The sequence below is a fragment of the Peromyscus maniculatus genome, chromosome 7 (genome assembly GCF_049852395.1).
Source record: "Peromyscus maniculatus bairdii isolate BWxNUB_F1_BW_parent chromosome 7, HU_Pman_BW_mat_3.1, whole genome shotgun sequence".
NCBI lineage: Eukaryota > Metazoa > Chordata > Mammalia > Rodentia > Cricetidae > Peromyscus > Peromyscus maniculatus.
The window spans coordinates 107562224-107576464 of NC_134858.1; the positions used below are offsets into that span (position 1 = coordinate 107562224).

Consider the following 14241-nt stretch of genomic DNA (forward strand, 5'->3'; position numbering starts at 1 on the left):
CTGTCGTTAGTTATTTTACCTCAGATTGCTTTTCCATTTTTTCCATGATTCCTTTTTCTTATCTGCAATGACATAGATGTGCTTGCCTTTAATCCCAGCACTTGGGAGGCAAAGGCAGGTATCTCTGAGCCTGGGCTACAGATTGAGTTCCAGGAGAGCCAGAGGTACACAGAGAAACCCTGTCTCAAAAAACTACAAAAAAAAAAAAAAAAAAGAAAAGAAAAAGAAAAAGAAAAAAGGTGTGCTCAGTACCAATTGTGGTATGATGTACATAGTGCTTCACAAACCCCATCTATTATTAGTTCAGAGTTTAAGGTCTTAAACGGCATAATCCATTTTTTTTTTTTTGAGACAAGGATTCTTTTTTCTTTTGTGACAGGATTTCTCTGTGCTGTCCTTGAATCTCTGCTTTCTTGAGTGCTAGGATCAAAGGCATAAGCTACCACCTCATGGCTATTTTCTTTTTGAAAGAACTTTGAAATTGATTTACTTTGTGTATATGTGTGGGTGTGAGTGTGCATGTCACCAAAGGCTGCCTGTGGAGGTCAGAGGACAACAAGCAAGTCGATTGGTTCCTTCCTTCCATTGTTCAGGTTCCAGGATTGAACTCAGGGCGTCAGGCTTGGCATTACCCATGAGCCATTTCACTGACTCGCTCCATTTTGTTGTTTGTTTTGGTCCTCCCCCCCCCCCCCCAGACAGGGTTTCTCTGTGTAGCTTTGGTGCCTGTCCTGGAACTCGCTCTGTAGACCAGGCTGGTCTCGAACTCACAGAGATCCGCCTGCCTCATCCTCCCAAGTGCTGGAATTAAAGGTGTGCGCCACCACGGGCTTGTTGTTTTGAGGCAAGAGGCTCTCTATGTAGTTCAGGAAGTCACAATGTTGACTGGCCTGGCTTTGAACTCAGAGAGATTTATTTGTCTGTACCTCCCGAGTGCTGGGATTGAAGGTGTGGGCCACCACAGCCAGACTTTGCCCTGTTCTATTTAAAAAAAGATTAGGTATTCATGATGTATGTATGCCACAGCACAATGCCCAGGTCAGGGGATAACTTTGTGGAGATTTTCTCCTTCTACCTTTATGCGGTTTCTGGGGTTCCAACTCCGGTTTCGAGACAGGGTATTTTCTGTTGTCCAACTGCCCATGAACTTGTTGCAGTCCTCCCAGCTCACGAACCCAGCGTCATCAGTGCTGTGATCATTGGCGTGTGCCACCACAACAGCTCAGAATCCACATTCCCCAAATTACCCTTCATATGCATGGGGTTGCTATCTTCCTAACATATACACCTCATCATGTCACTTCCTCTTAAAGCTTGCTTCCCAGTGCTTATAGTAAAGTCAACCTTTCCATTTCTATTCGAGTCTTTCACTGAGTATTCTTTCTCACATTCAGTGCCTTTGTCTCAGTTACCTGTCCTTTTTGATTACATTCTACTCACTTTTTTCTCTCCTTTAAAAAAAAAATACAGGGTTTCCTTGTGTAGCCCTGGCTGTCCTAGAACTCGCTCTGTAGACCAGGTTGGCCTTGAACTCAGAGATCTGCCTGTCTCTGCCTCTGGGATTAAAGGCGTGCATCACCACTGCCCTGCTACTCATTTTGAAAATGTCGAAAAACTCATCAGACTTGCTCACTTAGAGCTCCAAAGTCATAGTATGATGTTCACGTTTCTAATACAATTAGTCACTTTGTTAGGAATTCAAATTCTTTTAAGCTTCATGTAGACCATTCATTCATCAAATATTTACTGAACGTTTTGTGTAGACAAAACGTCCTGTTCCCAATGCCGAGGATATACCTGTAAATAAAAACACCAGGTTGTGGCGAGAACTACAAAGAAACCGTCCGGTGGGTGTGATTAGCTGTGCAGTCAGGGGCTGGTTTTCTGGAATACTTTGATGAATTTCAGAGTGACTCGCGTGCGGTTATCAAAAAGGAAGATATTCTCGAGGTCGCAGGAGTCGCTGGAGGCAGAAACTAGCTGATGTGGTTCGAGAGACACTAATGAGAGCCCGAAGGTGTTTCGTGAAGCCCAAGCTCCAAGCAAGATTGGGGCTTGAATGAAGGTTTCCAAGGCCGACGCGGCCCCCGGGTGCAGTAGGACTGAGGCAGGCGGGGACTGCCACGCTAGCGCTCAGGGTGGGCACCCTAGGTGGCTGTTTCAAGTAGTGATACAGAATCTCCTTTAGGTTGTTGACCGCCTAATGATCAGACGCAGGAAGCCGGGGAGAGTCAGATGCAGAGTTCACGAAGAGCAGTGACGGGGACTCAATCCTGAGCAGCAGGCGGAAGAGGCGGACAGCGCCTCCTGCAGTGGGCTGCCGGCCTGCTGCGCATGCGTACGCCTGCTCCGAGCGCCAGTCCGTTACCGCTCCGGTGCCTAGAAGGGGCGGGGCCGGGCCTGGACGCCGGAAGGGGGTTGGCTAGGCGGGGCGAGGAGGAGGAGGCGGCGGTATCTGCGCGCGCGCGCGCGGGTGCGAACGGGAAACGCCGCGAGGGCCAGGCCGGGCGGTGGAGACGACGGACGGTGACCATGGCCGCGACAGCGGGCGGCGGTCCGGGCGCGGCAGCAGGCGCCGTGGGTGCAGGGGGTGCGGCGGCGGCCTCGGGCCTGGCGGTGTACCGGAGGAAGGACGGGGGCCCGGCCAGCAAGTTTTGGGAAAGCCCGGACACAGTGTCCCAGCTGGATTCGGTGCGAGTCTGGCTGGGCAAGCACTACAAGAAGGTGGGTTCGCGCGCGCCTGTGGGGACCGCGGAGCCACGCGACAGGGGCTGGTGGTGGCCGCGGGCCTGGCGAGCCTCGGGCCGCCCCTCCCCCCCTCCCGCGCCACGAGGGACAACAAAGGCTGGCTCGGCTCTCGCCACGCCCCCGCGGGCGGCTCTAGACACGCGGCGGGACGGGCCCTCGGTGCTGGCTCTCCCGGGCCCACGCTCTCGGGTGGGAAGCCCTAGCTCGCTTGCTCCTCGGTCCAGAAGCAGGTGGAGCTGGGCAGAGCCGCAGGGCGTGCGTCCCTGGTCTTTTGTTAGCTGCCTTAGGTGTGTGAACAAAGAGCGTGAAAGGCTGAGCCCAGCATGGTTAAAAGTAGCTGGAAGTTTTGTTTAGATAACCAGTTTCTAAGTGGTTCCGTAACTAAGGGCTTGCTGTCCGGTATGGATTCGCTGAGGGACCTTGGATGATTGGCCTTGCGAGTTACGTAGATCTAAACCTTGGGATAGGATTGATACAGGATTATTAAAAGTGATGGCTTTTCACCTCATTTATTGTACTTTCGGTGATGTGTAAAGATGTGAGTACAAAAGTTAACGTCCTTCAGCGGGAACTCAGTTTATATCATCTGTCTTCTTTGTAATGTTTATTTTTTTTAAAAACCTCCCGTGTGTCTCCTAATTTCGCATGCACATTCTGCTGAGTCAGCTGTTTTACAAAGTTGTGAATTAACCCTTTGTTAATTTGTTTTCTTTAATTATATCTATTTTTTTGGAGGGGTGCATCCCATTCCTGTGTAGATGTCAACTTAAGCGAATTGATTGTCTCATAACACCAAATGGGTCCAGGAATCGAACTTAGGTCATCAGGCTTGGTGATGAGTGCCTTTACCTGTACATTCACCTCACCGGCCTCAGTAATGGGTACAGTAAGTTTCCCCACTATGTAAACGCGGAAGAACGACTCCCTTAGATGATACAAGGAAACAGCCGAACCCTTCTCCGCAACTCTCAAATTCAGTAGTGTTCACCCGAGAATGGGTGTTTAGATTTGGTCTGGATCATAGTTAACAGTGAGCTGTCTTATCCTGTATAGTTGTTGAATGGAAAGTTAAAGTAGGATTTAAGTCATTTTGTCGAGTGTTGGCTAACGTGGGTTAGGTTCGGGGTTCGAACCCCAGCACCTCATTAAAACCAGTCATGGTGGTTCTGAAGTCCTTTGAGAGGTAGAAGCATGAAGATCAGAAAGTTCAAGGTTATTCTCTGTTACACAGGGAGCTTGAAGCTCGATGCAGGCCTGGGCTACCAACACAAGCCCCTGTCTCAGAAAAGTAAAAATGACACACTAGTCCCTGACCAGTTCGCTTGGGGTCTGCTGCTTGGTGAACAGTTGGTGATTTCAGAAGTGACCGTGTCTCTAAGGCTTTAAAGTCAGAAATAGTGTTGACTTATTTGTGCTTGGTGTACACCAAGCATTTCTCTCCTCCTCCTCCGCTCTTCAAGGTCTCACTGTGTAGCCCTGGCTGTCCTGGAACGCACTATGTAGACCAGGCTGTCCTCAAACTCAGGTCTGCCTGCCTGTCACCTGAGCGCTAGAATTGTAGGCATGAGCCACCGCTCTGGGTTCACTAAGCATTTCTATTGTATTTAACAATGTATTTAGAACATACAAATTTAAAAATGTATTTCATTATGTGTGTGACTTTCATGTGGGTGTCCACAGAAGCGAGAAGGGAGTATCTCCCTAATTCCTCTGGAGGAACTGGAGGTAAAGGCAGCTGTAAGCTACATGGTATGGGTGCAGGGAACTCAGCTCTGGTCCTTTGGAAGAGCAGCAAGCACTCTTATCTGCTGAGCCATCTCCAGCACCAGACGGAAATTTAAATCTCAGCAATTAATATGAAACGAATGAGACATTGAAGTCTCTTTATTTTGAGGCCAGCCTGTCCTACATAAGACGTTAGAAAAACAAAAGACAAAATTGCTATAGCTCCAGAACTCTCTTTGTGACCTCTGATGGTCAACTCCTTTCTGATCCTCCTTCCTTTCTAGAGTTGTGGGAGGATGAGGATGAGCCAGGACAGTGGGCCAAATAAGGTTTTTTTAAAAAGTTTGTTTGTAGGGGCTGGAGAGATGGCTCAGGGGTTAAGAGCGCTGACTCTTCTTCCAGAGGACCCGAGTTCAATTCCCAGCACCCACATGGCAGCTCACACCTGTCTGTAACTCCATTTTCAGGGGACCCTGACACCCATGGCAAAAACACAAATGCACATAAAAATAAAATATATTTAAAAAAAAAAAAGTTTGTTTGTAGTTTAGATGTGTGAGTGTTTTGCCTGCATACATGTCTGTGTTCCAAAGTGTGTTTGGTGCCCATATAAGCCAAAAGGATCATTTGGTCATCTGGGCTTTGAATCATCTGGACCTGGAGTTGATAATGGTTTTGAGTTCCCACGTGTGTGCTAGGAGTCAAACCTGGATACTCTGGAAGAGTAGCCATGCTCTGAAGTGCTGAGAGTGCTTTCCCTCTCAGCCCTATCAAAGATTTTGCATTTAATTCATTAATTATGCTTTCCTTGCCATGAAACTACCTCCTGTCTCTACTATTGGTTTGCCCTTTTTGTGTGCGTGTGTATGGGTGCTTTTCCTGCATGTATGTATGTGTACCACTTGCATGCCTGCTATCCTCAGAGGCCAGGAGAGGGCATGGTTTGTCCTGAGATGGAGTTAGACATCTGAACTGCCATGTAGGTGCTGGTAAAATCATCTAGTCTTAACTCCTAAGCCATCTCTTCAGCATACATTGTCTGCTTTTAAGTATGCACATGTAGGGCAGGCTTTGGTAGCATATCCCTTTAATCCCAGCACTCTGAAGGCAGAGACAAGTGGATCTCTGTGAGTTCCAGGACAGCCAGGGTTACACAAAGAAACCCTGTCTCGAGAAAAGAAAATACATAAAAATTATGCACATGTGTGATTTTTATGATTTTTTTTTTTTGCAGTGGAGAATGGTGCTTCATAACATCTAAAATTTGGTGCAGTTCCATTATTTAATAGGTAGTAGGAAGTAAGGTTCCTTTTTCTTCAGTGTCATCTGTAGCGGTATTTGAATCCCTGTCTTTTTCTTGCAGTATGTTCATGCGGATGCTCCCACCAATAAAGCGCTGGCTGGACTGGTGGTACAGCTTCTTCAGTTCCAAGAAGATGCCTTTGGGAAGCATGTCACCAACCCAGCTTTCACCAAACTACCTGTAAGTACATGAGTACATGATACGTAGGAACTTGTCGGGAGGGAGGGTTTTTTTTTTTTTAGACGGGTTTTTCTGTATAACAGCTCTGGCTGTCGTGGAACTTGGTCTGTAGACCAGGCTGGCCTTGAACTCCTGTCCCCGAGTGCTGGGACTAAAGGTATGGACCATCACTGCCCAGCTCAGTTTTTGTACTTGGAAGTGTCACCTATGGCTGACTTCCCTTGCTGTTGCAGTGGGGCTGGGGGTGGAGGTAGACACACCTGTAAGAGAAGTGTTTTGTTTGTTTTTGAGACACGCTCTCACATAGCCCAGGGTGGTCCTGGAAGTGCCTCTGTATTGAAGGCCGATCCTTTTGTCTTCACTTCCATGAGCTGGGATTGCAGGCAGGTGCTGTCATCCTCAGTGTAGGGTAGAATTCTCGCCTGCTGTGTCATTAATGTGTTTTAGACTGCAGGAATCATGAAGACTTACTGTTTTGTGTTATGTTGCCATAGTCTCTGCTGTGCTGTACATACTGACTCTTGTCCGTTAGAATCTTGTGGCAGCCGGGCTGTGGTGGCGGCGCACGCCTTTAATCCCAGCACTGGGCAGGCAGAGCCAGGTGGATCTCTGAGTTCAAGGCCGGGCCACAAACTGAGATCCAGAACAGGCACCAAAGCTACAGAAACTGTCTCAAAACAAAACAAAAAAAAGAGAATCTTGTGGCAAGAATACTTTTTGTATTTGTTTGGTTTTGATATTAGTTTATTTTATGTACATTGGTATGAGGTGTCAGATCCCCTGGAACTTGGAGTTAACAGACGGTCATGTTGGTGCAAGGAATTGAACCCAGGTCCTCTGGAAAAGTAGCCAGCGCATTTAACCACTAAGCCTTCTCTCCAGCCCCTTGTGTTTTTTGTTTTGTGTTTTTAAATTAAAAAATTTCAAATGGCTGAGCGAGAATGCCCGCCTTTAATCCCAGCACTGGGAGGCAGAGGCAGGTGGATCTCTTGTCAGTTTGGGGCCAGCCTGGACTACAGAGAACAAAATCCTCTCTCCAAAAAAAAAAAAAAAAGTCAAGAAAAAAAATTGAATTTAATTTATTTACGTAGCCTGTGATTGTGTGGGTGTGGGCACATGGCTGCCACAGCATGCATGTGAAGGTTAGGGTGACTTCAGGAGTCGGTTCTTCACCATGTGGGTCACAGGGGCCAAACTCAGGTCATCAGTATTGTTAACCAGCCCCTTGACCTGCTGTCCTCTCCCGTACACAAGGTAAGTAAATAAATGTATAAAAAGACAATAATAACGGACGTCTGTCCTCTGCAGTCAGACACCTGAAGTGCTGTAGGGCAGAGCCAGGGCAGTGGTAGGATTGTGCGGACCTGAAGACCCTTTTTCTTTCCTAGGGCTTTGTGTGTCCTGGACAGGTTCTGTAATAATCCTGTTTGACCGACTCACTTCTAAAATGACGTCAGGGGCCAGTGAGATAGATGGCTGAGCAGATGAGAGCACTTGGCCCCTGCTTGAGCACCCTGAGTTCTGTCCCTGGAACCCACACGGTGGAAGGAAGAACCGACCCCTCACATCGTCGTCTTAGGGCACAGTTGTGCTGTGGCACTTGTGCACCCTACCCCCACGTGAAAGAAATCTATGCAAAATTGCTTTGTTTTGTTTTGTTTTGGTCTTATCAGACAGGGTCTCTCTACATAGCCTTGACTATCCTGGAACTCACTACATAGACCATAAATGTCCTCAGACTCATTCACCTGCCTCTGCCTTTTGAGTGCTAGGAGTAAAAGCACATACCACCACTTCTGGCTAATAAATGGAAATTTAATAAATTTTAATTTTTAAAATTTTTTTAAAATTTTTAAAAAATTTTTTGAGACAGTGTCTCTGTATTCCTGCTTGTCCTGGAATTCACTCTGTAGACCAGGCTGGCTTTGAACTCAGAGATATTGCCTTTGTCTCCCAAGTGCTGGAATTAAAACTCTGTGTTACCCATTCCAAGCTAATAAATTTTTTTTTAAAAGACTGAATTTGCAATTTTTATTTACATGTTTGTGTGTGTTTCTATGTGTGGGTATGCAGACTTGCATACATGCACGTAAAACCAATCACAAAATAAATCTAAAAAAATTATATAGTGATATAATAATTCATTGTAGTTTACCAAATGTGACATGATTTAGAGTAAAATCTGCATAAAGTACTTTTTTTTAAGCTTTTATTTTTGAGACAGAGTCTCTACCTATGATGACTGTTCTAGAATAAGGTTTTTTGTTTTGTTTTTTAAATTCTGGTATAAAGATGCACACCTTTAATCCCAGCACTTGGGAGGCAGAGGCTGGTGAATCTCTGAGCTCAAGACCAACCTGGTCTACATAGTGTAGACCAGGATAGCCAGGACTACATAGTAAGACCCTGTTTCAGGAACAAACAACAGAAAAGGTATTTGTTTTTTAAAATGTCATTTACGTTCTTTTATTATTCCTAATTATGAACATACAAGTATCATCATCCAAAATGACATTACAAGGGACTTGAGATGTGGGTTTTAACTCCTGTGAACTAAACCACTAAACCATTATTTACTAAAAGGGTTTAGGGAATAGAGAATATTTTTAGTCATAAACCATAATTAAAAATAATTCATGGCTTAGTGCCAGTAGGACCAGATGTATCTCTTCCTCTCAAAATAGAATGTAGCATTTTCAAATCAAAGAGATTGTTCTCGTTTGTGATACTGTAGAAGAAAATTGAATGAGAAAGACTGTTAACAAAGCAAATAGATTTTTTTTTTTTTTGAGATAGGGATTTTCTGTGAACTATGCTGCCCTCCTACTGATCCCCCTGGCTCTGCCTCCTGAGTGCTGGGATTAGAGATGTTTGCCATGCACCACCACTGCCTGCTGTTTATTTACTTTTACTTTTAAAATTAAAATTTTTTTTTTTTAATTATTTTGTGTCTATGGGTGTCTCACAGTAGTTTTGAGTGTTTGAGTGCAGGGCTTATAGAAATTAGATCTTCTAGAATTGGGAGTTATAGATAGTTGTAAGCTACCTTATGGGTGTTGGTAATCAAACTAGGTCCTCTGCAAAAGTAGTAAGTGCTGAGCCATCTCTCCAGCCCAGTAAATGTAATTTTAAAACTTGGGTGTGTGTGGGGGAAATCTTATTTAACTTAATGTAGTGGCTCATTCCTCTGGATACAGTAATCATGAGATGGAAGGTTAAAGTTTAAAGTCAATCTCACTACATTGCTCATTTGAGGTCAGCATGGGCAAAATGAGACCCTGATTTAAAAATTATGAAAGGAGCCAGGAAGTGGTAGTGTACACCTTTAATCCCTGCAATCTCGGCATAGGCAGGCAGATCTCTGAGTTTGAGGCCAGCCTGGTCTACATAGTGAATTCCAGGACAGCTAGGGCAACACAGAAACCCTGTCTTGAAAACACACCCAAAAATAAATAAATAAACAAACAAATAAATAAAAGTAAAAAATAGTGCTATGAGTCTGACCTGGTGGTTGAAGCATGTGATCTGGGTTAGTGAGGAGGCTGAGTTCTGTAAAAGTTGAGGTTGTCTGGGCTACTGAGAGGTTACAGTTAGCTAGGGCACCTGAGAACGTGATTTAGAAAGGAGGCGTGTCAGTGTAGTTCACTGGTAGAGCTTTATATATATATTTATTTCCTATTTATCCTTCTATACATCCAAACTTTAAAAAGTTACAAACTGAACAATTGTACAGAACATAGGAATTTTTTTTTTTTTTTAAGGAGTCCCTGAGTTAAATTTCAAGTGTAGCATGAAGTGTTTTATCAGAACCTTTATTTTCCTCTTGTATAATTTGTCATTTTTAGGCAAAATGTTTTATGGATTTCAAGGCTGGAGGCACCTTGTGTCACATTCTTGGGGCTGCTTACAAGTACAAAAATGAACAGGGGTGGTAAGTTCTTTTTTAATTTATTTGCACATTTTGATATATTACTTGATGTGAAATCATTCTCTTGTATGTTGAGAATTCTGTAAGGTTATTGCTGTTAATGGCAAGGTAAGGTCTGTTTTTAAAAAATATCAGTTTTCTGTATTTAATTTTTTTAAGTCCTGTTTCTCAAGAGTGTATTCAGCCAGGTGTGGTGGTGCACACCTGCCGTCCCAGGGCTTGCGACACCGTGAGTCTCTAACCTAACCTCAGACACAACAAAGCAAAGAGCCCACTTTCATTTTGTCTTACATCCAACAGAAATTACAACTCTTTTTATTAGGTAAATAATATATTTATTTTTTGTGGTACTGGGAATTGAATTGAGGGCCTTATGCATGCTAAGAATGTGCTCCTGCTGTATATCCCTAGCTACAAGGAAATTTTATATGTGCATATACACACACAAATACACACATACACATTTGTGGGGTGGGTTTTTTTTTTTTTTTTTTTTTTTTTTTTGGTTTGGTTGTTTTTTTTTTGTTTTTGTTTTTTTGGGGGGTAGTGTTTATTTTTTGGTGGTGGTATTTTGAGATGGGGTTTCTAGTAGCCTTGGCTATCCTAAAATGCCCTATGTAGCCCAGGCTGGTCTCTAACTCACAGAGATCTATTTGCCTCTCCCTCCTGAGTGCTGAGATTAAAGGCGTGGGCCACCACTGCCTGGCTGGTTTTTTGGTACTTTTAGTTACATATTTGGTGTGCCATTTGTAATCTTAGTATTGTTGGGGGAATATGCATATAATTTCTATATTTTTAGTTTATTTACGAGTCTAGCCTCAAGCTTTATCCTGTTTCTACTTCCTAAGTGTTAGGATTATAGGCCTCTGTCACTATGCCTGTTGTTTTGTTTTTAATTTCTGTGTTTTAATAGCCACTTTTTTAAAAAAGAATTTTTTTGTTTATGTTTATGCGTGTTTACATGTATCTGGATGTACCATGTATGTGCCTGGTACAGTGGAGGCCATGAGAGGGAGTTGGGGTCCCTGGAACTGGGGTTATAGACAGCTGTGAGCTGCCATGTAGGTGTCAGGCCTGTGCGTGAACAGCAAGTATTCTTAAATGCTGACATTTCCCTAGTTCCAGTTTTGGTATTTTTGAGATAAAGATCTCAAAGTAAGTCCAGACTGTCCTTAAACTTCTATTAGCTCAGGCTGTGTTTGAACTCATGATTTTCCCACCTCGATATCCTGAGTACTAGGATCATAAGTGTACACCATGAATTAATTTGTTTACTTTGGCTTTAGGTTTTTTTTTTTCTTTTCTCCATTGCTGGAAATCTAACCTAGGGCTACACAGTCCATGTTACACAAATGCCCTGTGAGCTTTATTTTAAGCTGTTTAGTTTATAACATTAAGGCCAAGCTAGCCCAAGTGTGACTAGGAAGCGCAGATACATTTTTAGATCAACAGTCAGAACAGCTTTTTAGTTAATGGTCGGGTTGTTTTGTTTGCTTCCTCTATTTTTCTCCACTTTTGGAAAAAGGGTTTCATATATCTGTGTCTTTAAGCTTTTCTCTGTACCTGAATATGTCCTTGAACAACTATTAATCCTCCTGCCTCTACCTCCTAAAGGCTGAGAATATAGCCTGGGCATAGAATGCCCAGTTGAGTGTTGGGTAGGGAAATCAGGTCCGAGTGCCTCTTGGATGGTAGGTGGAAACGCTACTGACTGAGCTATGTCCCCAGCCCTTGAGAATAGCGTGTTCAGTAGACTAAATGAGCATGGGCGTTGATACATGTGAAGTAAGTGGTCCCTGACCTCAGACCCACAGCATGCTTGGACTCCACTGTTAGCTCTGCTGTGGTTGATGCTCCTCCACTGCTATCACACCTTCCCACTTGAAACTCTTTTATTTCCTTGTTTTGTCGTCCTACCTTCTTCTCAAGTCCTAACTTTTTTTAAAAATTGGATTACATTTTTATTTATTAATTTTTAGGTGGTGGGGCATACATGTCAAAGTGTGTGCACATGTAGCGGTTGGAGGGTAACCTGTGGGCGTAGGCTCCCACCTTCTGCCTGTGGGTACTGGAGGTCAGACTCAGGTTCTCAGACTTGATGTCAAGTGTCTCTACCTGCTGTACCATGTCACTAGCCCCTGACTTGCACTCTTGAGGACCAAGTTTCCTAAAGAGAAATTTCTTCTAGGACATATATTGTGGGATTTGCTTTCTGTCTCCAGTGAAATATTTAAGGTTACTTGGGGTAATCTAATATCTCTTTCAGTTATTTTTCTCCTTTTAAAATTTAAACACTCTATCCCACACCCCTAAAAAAAGAAGAGAGAAACAGCAGAGGACAAAGGGTTGGAGTCAGGAGTCTTGCCCTCCCCTCACCTTGTGCTGGAGTCTTGCCGTTCAGGTGTCTGTCCGTAGGCTGCTGCTTGTGTCCCTCGGGCCCTGTCTCTCTCTCTCAGGCTCTCTGGGCAGTGAGGGATGCTTTCCCTTAAAGCCGTCCACGCCACTGACTACTGCTGCAAGTTTCGAGTGCCGACTCTCTGGCTTGCCGCATGTCTAATGTTCTGTCTGAAGGCTCCCTGTTTTCACTTGTGTCCTATACACTGGTGTGCACTTCTGGCTTTAGTTCTGAAGGGTTTTTTTTTTGTTTTTATTTTATAATTTGAGCCCATTTATCCCTGGTAGATCTCGGCTGGGATTACAGGTGGGCTTCATTGCAACCAAGTTGCCTTTCCATTGAACCATCTTGGCAGAGCCAGGCGGATCTCTGTGAGTTTGGGGCCAGCCTGGTCTACAGAGCGAGATCCAGGATAGGCACCAAAACTACATGGAGAAACACTGTCTCGAAAAACAAAAAAACAAACAAAAAAAAGCAACCACTGAGACACCTCACAAGCCACCATGCTGGCTTCTTTACCATGACTCTGTACTGCATTTTTCTGGTTGACTCTGTACTGCATTCTTCTGGTTGACTCTGTACTGCATTCTTCTGGTTGACTCTGTACTGCATTCTTCTGGTTGACGCTGTACTGGCTTCCTGACCTTAGCTTTAGCCTCCAGGGTGGCAGTTATACTGTTACACGTATGACATATGAGGTTGAGTTGGAGTACTTGGTAATTGAGCCACATATTTGTGGAGAGACTGTATAAGTTATTTCCAGAATTGGAGTGCTGAGAGGGTTATCGTTGTGGATGTGGCAAAATTTCTCAGTAACTTTATTTTCTTCTGAAGGATAGTGTTAATTTCTTTTCAAAAAATCTTTTTGTAAAATATAATTTATTTATTTTTATTTTATTTGCATTGGTGTTTTGCTGCATGTATGTCTATGTGAGGCTGTCAGATCTTGGAGTTACAGACAGTTGTGAGCTGCCGCCATGTGGGGGCTAGGACTTGAACCCAGGTCCTCTGGAAGAGCAGTCAGTGCTCTTAACCACCGAGCCATCTCTTCAGCCCTCAAAAAATCTCATTTGAAAAGTTTTGTTCCATTTTTATATATTTAGGTGTGGGTATGTGCCTCCCATGATGCATTTGTGTGAGGCAGAGGACAACCTATGGGAGTCAGTTCTCATCTACTACATGGGTTTCAGGGATTAATGCAAGTCCTTAGTCTTGGTACCAAGTCCTTAGCTTGAGCATTGTCAGTGGCTCAAAGCTAGTTGTTTTTCCATCCGTCCATCCGTCCATCCGCCTGCCCGCCCACCCATCCTTCCTTCCTTCCTTCCTTCCTTCCTTCCTTCCTTCCTTCCTTCCTTCCTTCCTTCCTTCCTTCCTTCCTTCCTTCCTTCCTTCCTTCTTTCTCTCTCTCTCTCTCTTTCTTTTCCTTCCTTCCTTCTTTCCTTCCTTCCTTCCTTCCTTCCTTCCTTCCTTCCTTCCTTCCTTCCTTCCTTCCTTCCTTCCTTTCTTTTTGACAAGGTTCTCTGTATAACAGCTCTGGCTGTCCTGGAACTCTCTTTGTAGACCAGGCTGGCCTTGAACTCGTAGAGATCCACCTGCCTCTGCCTCCTGAGTGCTGCGATTTAAGGCATGTGCTGCCGCCACCACTGGGCTAACTTCTTATATTGTTAACTAAAGATACCAAAGGAAATTAAAAAAAAATTATTTTATGTCTGAGTGCTGTATCTGCATGTGCATCTTTATGCCAGAAGGTGGCATCAGATCCCACTATAGATGGTTGTGTTACCATGTGGATGCTGGGAATTGAACTCAGGACCTCTATGGGAGAGCAGTCAGTGCTCTTAACTGCTGAGCCATCTCTCCAGCCCCACAACGGGATTTTTTTTTTAAACCATATAATTGTATGTATATATTTTTTATTTTTTGTTTTTCAAAACAGTTTGTGTACCCTTGGTTGTCCTGGAA

At 44.2% G+C, this 14241-nt stretch overlaps 1 protein-coding gene across 3 annotated transcripts in view; it reads left to right on the plus strand.

Annotated features, from left to right (window-relative positions):
* Positions 1–2458: 2458 nt before the first annotated feature.
* The window catches only part of Smarcc1 (SWI/SNF related BAF chromatin remodeling complex subunit C1), a 127493-nt gene continuing 115710 nt past the window's right edge, over positions 2459–14241 (plus strand). For all 3 annotated transcript variants that reach the window (XM_042281738.2, XM_042281739.2, XM_042281740.2), the window contains exons 1-3: positions 2459–2724; positions 5837–5956; positions 9802–9887. In XM_042281738.2, coding sequence (XP_042137672.2) covers positions 2533–2724; positions 5837–5956; positions 9802–9887 — 398 coding nt within the window. In that variant the 5' untranslated portion in view covers positions 2459–2532. The remainder of the gene's footprint in view (positions 2725–5836; positions 5957–9801; positions 9888–14241) is intronic.